An 11,748-nucleotide genomic window follows, 5' to 3' on the forward strand; every position below is an offset into this window, starting at 1 on the left:
TTTGCATAAGTGTTATAAACAGTAGAGCTATCAATGGTTTGCGAATAATGGGCCATGAACTGAAGGTATTGGCTTATGCAGATGACCTTGCGTTTTTTTGTACTGATAAGCCAAGCATCGATGAGGTTATTCGTTTAACGGAGGACTTTGGTTCGGTGTCAGGAAGTCGGATTAATCGCTCTAAGAGTTGCGGTCTTTGGTTTAGTAGCTGGGGTACGACACCTGCTGAATATGCTGGTATAACATGGACATGCAGGCCACCAAAGTACCTTGGCGTCCCTTTGAGTGCCTGTAAACATAGCGCACATTATTGGAAAGACTGCGTGTCCACTCTTCAGCGCTATGCTCAAGCGTTTGTCCCCCATGGCCTCTCAATTTTTGGCAGGGCGACCGCCTGTAATGTGTTTCTCTCCACTAAAATATATTATGTACTGCAAATTATTCATTGCGCAAGACTTCCTATCGAGCGTTTTCACAGGGTTTTCGCTACTTTTGTGTGGGATTCGTCTTTTGAATCCATGAGGCGTGATAACATTTTTCGGCCTGTAAGCGCTGGTGGCCTTGGTCTAGTTCACCTGTATGTCCTACAGATAGTGTCACGTTTCATGTTTTATGCGAAGCATATTACAATAGGTAACCCAAGCCATTCGTGACGGTTACACGCCGTGCACACCACGTGACACAATGACGTCACGACAGATGAGAGACGGGGCTTCAAGTCGTGCCGTCGCTGCGGTTGCCCGCCGTGCAGACCACGTGGTATGGTGACGTCACACCACATGACACAATGACGTCACGACAGATGAGAGACGGGGCTCCAACTTGTGCCGTCGCTGCGGTTGCACGCCGTGCAGACCACGCGGTATGGTGACGTCACACCACGTGACACAATGACGTCACGACAGATGAGAGACGGGGCTCCAACTTGTGCCGTCGCTGCGGTTGCACGCCGTGTAAATCACGTGGTATGGTGACGACACACTCCCGCGCATTTCGAACGCGCGTTCACACTCGGTGTAGGTGAAACGCTTGCTCCACCGGGCAGGCGGACGCGGCTTCCGTGGCAATCCAGGCGCTCACCCAACGCGCGTCTCGGGGTTAGTCGGCGTTCCGCTGTAGCCATGCCGTTGTCTTCCCCCACGACGAAGGCTTCTAGTGGTTGTATTAAAATGACCAAGTATTCAACCAAGGAAAACCATGTATTACCAAGCCTAGCCATCAATATGCTTCGCATCTGACTAGGCTTAACCTTAGCTAAGCCTCAGCCATTTTTTCTCCGTGACACTACACACCCAATAATACGTTGATTCCTGCAAACAAATTTAGTTCATATTTTACCCAACCTCATTGTGTCTTCCAATGTTTGTGACCGTCCGTGTTTGTGGGGCATAATGCAAGAGGTGTATTTGGCTGTCCGTTTCCTACTTGTTCGTTTTTCTCCTGAGTTCCTTTTTTTTAGTGTCGAGGAAAAAGTTGTATAAGGATTTTATTAGTATGCTCTTCCCTCCGCCCATGTACCGCTCTCTGTATTTTGGTTTACCTGGGCATGACGTATTCAAACGAGTACGTAAGATGCCAGTCTCGCCGTGTACAAAGACCTTTTTCTTTAAGTTAGACACCGATACGTTGCCCGTTAGAACATGGTTAGCGAAAAAGGGCATATTTGTGTCTACCGTTAATTGCCACCATTTTGATGAACCAGAAACAATTGAGCATTGTTTCATCAGTTCCAAAGATGCAGTACTCTTCTGGGATATCCTGCAACGCACATTCAAAAAAAGAAGTCATCTGACTCCACATTCTGTTCGCTATCTCACTGCTCTGCCATTTGTTGATGAACCCCTGGACATGTTCTTTCTGACTGGACTGCACAGCCTCTGGAAAACCCGCATGATGGACAGACACTATGAACCTGTTGTGTCTTCAAAGGATCACTTAAGTCGAATGGTTGTTCATCTAAGAGACGTGTACGCCCAGACTGAGTACGAACCGGAGTGGCAATCACTATTAGTGATGTGCTCTGCATTGCCCCTTTTCTAGTGCATGGTGTTTTCAATATGTATTGTTTAACACTGTGTTCATAATGGCTTGTATATAGTTCATGTACATAGAACATTACATCACTGTAATAAATACCATGTTGAAGAAAAAAAAGGGAGGGGGGGGGGGTGTGGCTCGGTGGTAGAGCGCTCGCGTCGCATGTGAGAGGCCCCGGCTTCAAACCCCGGCATCTCGAATGCTCTAAAGCATTTTCATTTTTTTTTATTCTCTGATTCAAACATATACGGAATGGATCCACACCGATTAGTGCTGAAATGTTCGCTCTCGTACGTAGGTAGCTTACGGCTGTCGGGAATAAAAGTTGCGCGGCAGATGAGGGCAACAGGGAAATCTCCGACAGTGAGTGCCGTGATGCGATGCAAAGAAACCTTGTTTGTCGTGGGAATGCAGCACGTACCGGCAAAAGGTATATTTGGAGGAAGAATGGGCGGAAGTGGTGCACAGGGGGTGTAGCTCGGATTCTACTTCCGGACGCAGAAGCGAACGGACGTGTCTCGATGGGCTCCGTCGGAGCGGGTTCAGCGGCCCAGTCGGGCCGCGGTAACAGGATTTTGGACACTGCTGACCAGGATTATCAAGTGATACTGCCGCAACTGCCATCAGGTCAGATTGTTTTGAACACAATTTTTAAGCATGAAATGCTTTTAGCTGCCGTTGTCGGCAGTGTGGTGACGTCACGCCGAGACCGAAAGCCATCATCCGGGCACTGAAATCCACTCATCCGGGCACTGAAATCCACTCATCCGGGCACTTTAATCCACTCATCCGGGCACTAAAACGAGAACATCCGGGCACCGTACGAGACTTAACGAGATTTAACGAGACTCTCTAAGCCCTCCTACGCGACCGGCATGCAAGCGCCGGTTGGTCTCCAAACGAGACAAAAAATAACTGCTGCCAGTGCCTTCTCAATGTTTATCAAGATATCAGTGGAGCTGTGGGTTTGATAATGCACGGAATTATAATTTCCGATTTCTAGTAACGCGTGCAAAAGGCACATAAATCCCATGTTACACTTCGTTGTCATACGTGATCCGGGGGAGAAGCGCTGCGTTCAAAGGGCAATGCATCGCGCCGAACGGGTGGTGGCGTTCCTCCCTTCCATTACGGTGCGGTTCGGGTGTCCACCGAGATGGCAGAGAATTACTGCGCCATTTCCTTTCCTCAAAAAACCTTCCGTTCAAATGGCAAGGCATCGCGCTCAACGGGTGGTGGCGTTCCTCCCTTCCTGTACTCTGGGGTTCGGGTGTCCACCGAGATGACATTAGGCCCGTAAACATTTCATGCTTACTCTACTCTCGGTTACGGGAGAGGCAGATATTTTTTTATCTGGTCTGACTAGAAAGGTTAATTGGACTAATTCGTTAAGTAACCAATTAACTAAACTCAGTCAAACTTACTTGGAGCATCACTATACGATCCCTTTAATTGGTTGGATGGTTAGTAACCCAAGTACAATTGGCCCTGTTTGAAATTCGCGCACTGTGACGTCACGACCGTTTCGACCAACTGAAAAGCGTGACAGTTCTGTCGACAGCTCCTGCTTACAACGATGAGGCATTAAAGGCTTCCGCCTTAATATGCTTCGCATCTGACTAGGCTTAACCTTAGCTAAGCCTCAGCCATTTTTTAAGGCGGAAGCCTTTAATGTCTCATCGTTGTAAGCAGCAGTTGTCGACAGAAAATGTCACGCTTTTCAATTGGTGGAAACGGTCGTGACGTCACAGTGCGCGAATTTCAAACGGGGCCAATTGTTCTTTGGCTAGTAACCATGCAACCAATTGAAGGGATCGTATTAGTGATGCTCCAAGTAAGTGGGACTGAGCTTAGTTAATTGCTTAATTGCCCAATTAGCCTAATTAGCTTTACTAGTCAGGCCATATAAATAAATAAAACCGATTAAGAAATTGGTCGAGCTGAGGAATCGAACCCCGGTCTTCGGCGTGAGAGACGAGCATGCTATCCACTCCGCCATGCCAGCTCGATGGTTTGGATTGAACAAAGGCGCGTCTAGTGAATACGGTGTCTTCACTCACTCTCATCCTCCTCCATTCCCTTCCGGCGAGGTTTAGGTGTCCACCGACAAATGAGAGACAGATACATTTCCTTTCGTCAAAAACCAATTTACCGACGAGCGAGGCGTAGAACCGAATGGGCGATGGCGTTCTATGGACTCCCTGGCAGCGTTGCAAGACGCTGTCGCGTTCCACTCTTAGGGGCATCAGTGACCACACTTTAGGTCAAAAAAGTGCCCCCCTGAATTTTGGGAGACAGTTAATCCGTAATTTCCTTTCTCCAAATACAATTTTCATTTTCTTCATTACGGCTCCTCTTTATCTATCTTCTTTCACTCCCACTTCCTCCCTTCCTCTACGGTGCGGTTCAGGTGTCCTCCGAGATGACAGAGAATTACTGCGCCATTTCCTTTCCTCAAAAAGCGTTGCGTTCAAAGGGCAAGGCATCGCGCTGAACGGGTGGTGTTCCGTGGACTCCCTGGCAGCGCTACAACGCGCTGTCGCGTTCCAATCCTAAAGGCGAAGCTTAAGCGTCATTAATTAGCAGTTAATTTGTATTCAGGCATTAATCAGTAATTAACCATTAATTAGTGATTTGTCATCACTTAGTAATTAGTACTCAATTATATGTGACGCCACCGGTGCCACAGAAACAGCGAAGGTGGTGCGGAAAACGCTTCCGCCTCTACCCACTTTAGACAGTCAAAGTGCCCCCTGAATTTTTGTGTGTGCCATGTAATAAAGTTGTTTCCATACTCAACACTAACTATATTCACTAGAAGTGCGACACTCAATGCGCGTTCACTTTCCTTTATAACAGTTTGCATTTACATATATTACCATGCATTCGTCTTCACAACTAAGCTGGCTACTGCGGGATTTCATTCTAGCGATGTACTCAGGTAACATTGCTTAAAAGTCTGGGTACAATGTGCGGTCATTACGTATACATTCATCAACCGAATCTTCTCCAAGATGAGCAGCGTTTAAATGCGCAATAAACGCTTGCAACATGAGAGCCCTTGCTCGTGTTACGTGTGATAACGGCAGGAAACTGCTTTCCTTCTGTCGGTGCCATATGCAGTTTGTATACGCAAGGTAGGTTTTCCTGCCGTGGTTGTTTGCTGAACCGAATTTCTAGCGATAGATCCGGTGAATAACCGACAACCCTGGTTTCAATGTTCCGTTGTTACCATGCCTGGCTGGGAGCTTTGGCGCGTGCATCAAAGTGCACCTGCGTTCTATGCAGAACAAACTGTAATGCCCGGCGTGCGATCACATTAAAGATCCCCAGGTGGTCTAAATTATTCCGGAGTTCACCACTACGGCACCTCTTTCGTCCTTTCTTCTTTCACTCCCTCCTTTACCCCTTCCCTTACAGCGCGGTTCGGGTGTCCACCGAGATGTGAGACCGATACTGCGCCATTTTGGTTCACAAAAACAATTTTAATTCTCATGCGACGCGGCAGCCGCATTTCGATGGATGCGAAACACAAAAAAATTGCGCCTCTCCCGTAACCGAGAGTAGAGTAAGCATGAAATGTTTACGGGCCTAACACAGGCTCCATTGCTCGGCTTAAGCAGCTGTGACGGTGGCGGCATTGAAATCCAGGACGATGCAGAAGCGTTCGCGGACACGACGAGACGCAGGCCTAAGAATGTATATGCAGCGCGTTCGAATACTCCGCGAGCGTGTATACATCTGCCTGCCAGAGGAGGAAAGGGCTTGAAGGCCAAGCGGCCGGTCTTTTACATGCGTGAGTGTGGGACCGCAGCGCCATCCTTGGGGAGGGAGCGAAAGTTTTCCGCCGAAAGCTTTTCTCGCCCTGGAGCTCCCCTCTTTCTCTAAGCGGCCTTCTCTCAAAGCCCCTAACAGATCACGTATGACAACGAAGTGTATTGTGCCATGTATGTGCTTTTTCCACGCGTTATTAGAAAGCGGAAATTATAATTCCCTGCATTATCAAATGCACAGCTCGACTGATATCTTGATAAACATTGAGAAGACACTGGCAGCAGTTATTTTTTGTGACTCGTTTGAAGAGCAACCGGCGCTTGTATGCCGGTCCCGTAGGAGGGCTTAGAGAGTCTCGTTGAATCTCGTTAAGTCTCGTACGGTGCCCGGATGATCGCGGAGTGGATTTCAGTGCCCGGATGATGGCTCTCGGTCTCGGCGTGACGTCACCACAATGCCGACAACGGGAGCTAAAAGCATTTCATGCTTAAAAAAATTCAGGGGGCTCTTTGGCTCTCTAAAGTGCTGCAAGGCGAAAGCGTTTCCTGGCCACTTTTTGCACGGCGATGTGAGAGCGCGGCCTTTCCGCGTCGAAGATTTCAGAGGCACCCTTGCTAATCTGGGAGCACTCCCAGATGTTATCGCCCTGGGGGCGTACCAAATGAACCATGTATGGGCGGTAACATTCAAGACAGCGGAAGCGGTGAAGAGCATGCTCGCTAAAGGCGACATGCTGGTGAAGGAGCGGCGGTGTCTGGTTATAAACCCGAACAACCAAGATGTCAGGCTCAAGCTTCACTGGCTCCTTCATAGAGTAAGCGACGATGATGTGCGGGCTGCGCTGGCAAATTATGGCAAGGTAACTGAAGTGACCAGGGAGAAGTGGCGTATCTACGGCATTACCGACAGGTCGTCGACGACGCGCCTCGTCGCACTGAAGTTGAAGGCCGGTGTCAGTGTGGAAGACCTGCCCCATCAGGTGCGTGTGGGCGGTGAGCTGGCCTTGGTTGTGGTACCAAACTGGGCACCCTTGTGTTTGCGCTGCAACAGTAAGGGCCATATACGGCGTGATTGCAAAGTCTCGCGCTGTTCCCGATGCCGGCGCTTTGGTCACAACGATACGGACTGCGTTAAAACCTACGCAACCATCACCGGTCAGCCGAAAAAGAACGATGTGACCGAGCTCGTTATGGATGACGAAGACGCTGAAGAGGCTTCCGGAGGGGCTGGGAATGTGCCCGTGCAATCTCCAACGGGCGACAAGGTTGAAGCCACCGAGGACACTCAAGGCGCCGTCAGCAAAGGCGACCAACAAGATCAAGGCAACACCACCCCCTCGGGGGCGGGGACTGCGAAAGAAGACTCCGGCAACGAGTTGGAAGTAGTGTCGACGGGGGGCTGGTGGGATGGTGAGCAAACCATGGAGACCACAAGTGCGCTGCCAGGAAAAAGAGTGCACGAGGAAACAGTCGTCGCGGGCGACAGCGCCGACGTGGAACCGCCTCCCAAGACGTCTGCTACTCGGCGGCCGAGTTTCAAGCCCAAGCCGAACATTCCGCCCGACCGCAGAGGGGGCGGCACGGAGCCCTCGTAGCAGCGGGGGCCAGTCTTGTTCCTGCCCACGAAACTGCAATTAGCGTGCATCATGGAGCTGTATCAAGGGCCAAAACAACGACGAGGACTACTATCTTGCTGCGGGGGCGGAAACGTCGAGTGCCGCGGTTTTCAACACCAGCGGCGTACCTCAGATTGTCGAGGTAAGCTCCGTGCGGTCCTTGTGACCTAGTGTAAATATGGCAGCAAACTTTAAAAAATCCCTCCGTGTAGCAACATTGAATGTTCGGGGCTTGGCAAGAAGGCGAAGGCAGTGCCAGGTTAGTAGGCTACTTATCGAAAACGAGCTGGACATCTTTGCTGTCCAAGAAACGAAGGTCAGCAGCGAGGACCAAACGGGCCGCATGGTGCAGCCCTTTAGAACTCATTTCAATGTTTGTATAGCTCATGCGGTTGGAACATCGGCGGGATGCGCGCTCTTTGTACGTAGCAGTAATGGGATTTTGGAGGAACAAGTCATTGCTTGCGAAAGTGGCCGTTTTGTTATCCTGGATTTTTAATTCTGTGATTTATTGTGGCGTGTTGTTTGTCTTTATGCGCCTAACAAAGAAACCGACCGCAGAAATTTTTTTGAAAACCTCGAGCAGTATTTGAAAACAGAGCGACATGTTATATTTATGGGAGACTTCAATTGCGTTTGCAGGCCAGAGGACCGAGCTAAAGTCCGTACTCTAAAGGATCAAAGTGTGCAGGTTCTGGATGAGCTCGTAGAGGAGTACGACTTAATTGATGTTGGCTGCATGTTATCACCCGGCAGTCAGGCACAGTTTACTCATTTCCAGGGTGAAAGCCATGCCAGGCTCGATCGCATATACATATCGGTGCATCTGGCGCCGCTCTGTAAAACTACGAAGTCATTTCAGTATCCTTCTCTGACCACTGCATGGTTTCCTTCACCTTAGGATCAAAATTAAAGGAGGTGAGATTTAATTGGGATTTATGGAAATTTAATGCCAAACTTCTGGACGGCAACAGCTTCGTTTGCGAGTAAATAATTTACTGAAGTCATTGCATGTGTCTGGAGCCGAAAGCTGGTTGGAAAGGTGGGAAGGTTTCAAAAATGACGTAAAAATGAAAGCTATTGAGAGAGCAAGCATACTAAAACGCGAAGAAAAACAGAGAGAAAAGGAATTGCACAGCCAGTTGAAACTATTGCTGAACATAGAATCTGCGCAGCCTGGTTTATGCATGAACCAGATGAAGGAAGTTAAAAGAAAGCTAGAGCAGGCCAATGAAGATAAGTACCGAGGGGCCGTTGTGCGGGCACGCACTGAGCGATTATGGATGGGTGAGGCGCCCACTAAGCGGTCACTGAGCGATGAAAAGAGCTATGCCTCGAAAAAAGAAATACAAAAAATAATGTACAGAAATGAAGAAACCACTGATCCAGAGAATATAAAACGCGCGTTTTTTCAGCAATATCAAGCTTTGCTAGGACAGGAGCAAGTGAAGAAGGACGGCTTTGAACGTGACTATTTGCGATTAATGCCCAAATTAGATGAGAGTGAGAAGGAACGACTTGAAGCTCCAATCAGTATAACAGAAATAGAGAAAGCAATTGACCAGTTAAATGCCGGGAAGTCCCCTGGGCCCGACGGCCTGGGTGCAGCTTTCTATAAAGCCTTTAAAGATGAACTAAGTCAGGTCCTGCATAGAGTAATCGAAGAAGCCTATGAAACAAAACAATTGCCGCCATCTTTCAAAGCTGCCCACGTTGTATTGATTCCAAAGTATGAGGACTCAGCAAGGCTGCTTTTGGTGGGGTCTTATCGGCCGATAAGCCTCACCAATGTAGATTACAAAATCCTTATGAAAGTTTTAGCGAGAAAGACACAGAGCGTCAATAAAGACCTAGTGGGACCCCACCAAACTTGTGGAATACAAGGACGAAGTATTACGACCAATATACATGTGGCGAGAAATGTTTTGGAGTGTTGCGATACTTTTGACGGACGGGTTGCGATGATGCAGCTCGACCTAGCAAAAGCTTTTGATCGAGTGTGCCATGAAGTGCTTTTTAATCTCCTAGAATTTGTGAACATAGGAAGTGTTATTACAGAGGGAGTCAAAATGGCCTACACTGATTGTGCAGTGCGAATTATTATAAATAAGAATCTCACCGAAAGAGTGCCAGTGAAATCGTCTGTGAGGCAGGGCTGTCCATTATCCCCGTTGCTTTTTGCTTTATACCTAGAGCCGTTATGCTTGAGCATGATACCGAACGAAAGGATACGCGGTTTCGCGCTGGAAGCAACGGAGGTAAAAATGCTTGCGTACGCAGATGATGTCGCTATTTTTTGTTGACAAAGAAAGCGTTCAAGAAACTGTTAGAGTGGCGGCTGATTTCTGCGCTAAAACGGGGTGCCGTGTTAACTGGGAGAAATCATCTGGATTCTGGCACGGGGAGTGCGATCAAAAGCCTGAAGTGTTTGCCAATGTGCGATGGACAGCGCTGCCCTCAAAGTACTTGGGTGTACCACTTGACCAATACAATGACAATGAGGAATACTGGAATAGGGAAATAGAGAATCTCAGAAGGAAAACGCAAGCATGGAACGGCCGGAACCTATCTATGTTCACACGAGCAACTGTTTGCAACCTTTTCTTGGTTGCAAAAGTGTGGTATGTCTTGCAGGCATTACTCATGTCGCGCGTAACCATACGAAAAATACATCGAATCTTTGCTGTTTTCGTGTGGGGAAGCACATGGGAACGTACGAGTCGGACAAATCTGTTTCTTTCGGTTCGAAAAGGGGGAGTGGGGCTTGTGCATTTGTTTATCAGACAGATTGTGTCGCGTTTTATTTTTCTGCGGGACCAGAATGATCCCTTTTTGTGTACTTTTGTGCAAGTGCGCCTGCGCAATGCTTTGCCTGATTTTTTGGTGTCCTGTTCTGATAAAAGAACGACAGCCGTAAGAGGATTTTGGCGCGAAGTTCTCACGGCTTTTAACATGCTGAAAGTGCGCTTTTCTTCAGATTATTTAAGTTATGTGTCGAGAAAGAAACTGTATAAAGATTTGTTGGATGTCATGCTGCCTGCACCAGTGTATCGACAGCTTGGTTGCGGAGGCCCAGGGCAAGATGTTCTGAAAAGAGTGAAACGTATGCCAGTAAATCCTAACGTGAAAAGTTTTTTCTTCAAACTCCATACTAACACTCTGCCAGTTAAAACCTGGCTAGAACAAAAGGGCATTTTTGTGCCATGGACGGTTAACTGTATGCTCTGCAAAAAGCCTGAGACAGTCGAGCATGTGTTTATAGAATGTTGGGATCCGGTATTCCATTGGGACATTCTACAAAGAACAATAAAGAAAGACCTGCCAATCAGGCCGTATGGAATCCGGTTCTTAGCGGTAGAAGTTGACCGAGATATTCCTTATGATCTCATCATGCTACTGGGCCTCCACAGCATATGGAAAACCAGGATGTCAGTGAGAAATGCCGATGTAAACATTCGACCTGTAAGAGAAAATTTCATTGAAAGTGTTGTGCGTGTGCGGGAATGTTACCGAGCCCAATCGGAGCTACCCGAATGGCTTGGCGTGCTGGATGAACTTGCAGCCCTCAAGAAGTTTTAAACAACCACGTTGACCATAGGCCGGTTCACGTGTTTTAGCGCTTTGTTTTTGTGTTTGTTTGTTATCGTTGTCAAAACAGGCAATAAAGAAAAAAAGGGGTGTAGCTCAGTGGTAGAGCGCTCGCTTCGCATGTGAGAGACCCCGGGTTCAAACCCCGGCACCTCCAATGCTCTGCAGCGTTTTCATTTTTTTAATTCTCTGATTCAAACATATACGGAACGGATCCACGCCGATTTGTGCTGAAATGTTCGCTCTCGTACGTAGGTAGCTTACGGCTGGCGGGAATAAAAGTTTCGCGGCGGATGAGGGCAACAGGGAAATCTCAGACAGTGATAGTGCCGTGATGCGATGCAAAGAAACCTTGTTTGTCGTGGGAATGCAGCACGTACCTGCAAAAGGTATGATTGGAAGAAAAAAGGGCGGACGTGGTGTACAGGGAGTGTAGCTCAGTGGTAGAGCGCTCGCTTCGCATTTGAGAGGCCCCGGGTTCAAACCCTGGCACCTCCAATGCTCTGAAGCATTTTCATTTTTTTTATTCTCTGATTCAAACATATACGGAACGGATCCACGCCGATTAGTGCTGAAATGTTCGCTCTCGTTTGTAGGTAGCTTACGACTGTTGGGAATGAAAGTTGCGCCGCTGCTGAGGGCAACAGAGCAATCTCCGATAGTGACAGTGCCGTGATGCCATGCGAAGAAGCCTTGTTTGTCGTGAAATGCCGAACGTACGTGCAAAAGGTATG

General features: G+C 48.2%; 1 protein-coding gene and 2 non-coding genes across 3 annotated transcripts; all 3 read left to right on the forward strand.

The window, feature by feature from the left end:
• The first annotated feature begins 9,862 nt into the window (after positions 1 to 9,862).
• Positions 9,863 to 11,038, forward strand: LOC149361562 (uncharacterized). Its single transcript, XM_089569530.1, has one exon. The coding sequence runs from the start codon at positions 9,998 to 10,000 to the stop codon at positions 11,003 to 11,005; it is 1,008 nt and encodes a 335-aa protein (XP_089425656.1). The 5' UTR covers positions 9,863 to 9,997; the 3' UTR covers positions 11,006 to 11,038.
• A 61-nt stretch (positions 11,039 to 11,099) lies between these two features.
• On the forward strand, positions 11,100 to 11,171 carry TRNAA-CGC (transfer RNA alanine (anticodon CGC)). The gene has a single exon. It is a non-coding gene; the product is annotated as a tRNA-Ala (tRNA).
• Positions 11,172 to 11,440: 269 nt separating this feature from the next.
• On the forward strand, positions 11,441 to 11,512 carry TRNAA-CGC (transfer RNA alanine (anticodon CGC)). Its single transcript has one exon. It is a non-coding gene; the product is annotated as a tRNA-Ala (tRNA).
• Positions 11,513 to 11,748: the final 236 nt, after the last annotated feature.

The sequence above is a fragment of the Amblyomma mixtum genome, chromosome 2, assembly GCF_055824585.1.
Source record: "Amblyomma mixtum isolate Tamu chromosome 2, ASM5582458v1, whole genome shotgun sequence".
Classification (NCBI taxonomy): domain Eukaryota; kingdom Metazoa; phylum Arthropoda; class Arachnida; order Ixodida; family Ixodidae; genus Amblyomma; species Amblyomma mixtum.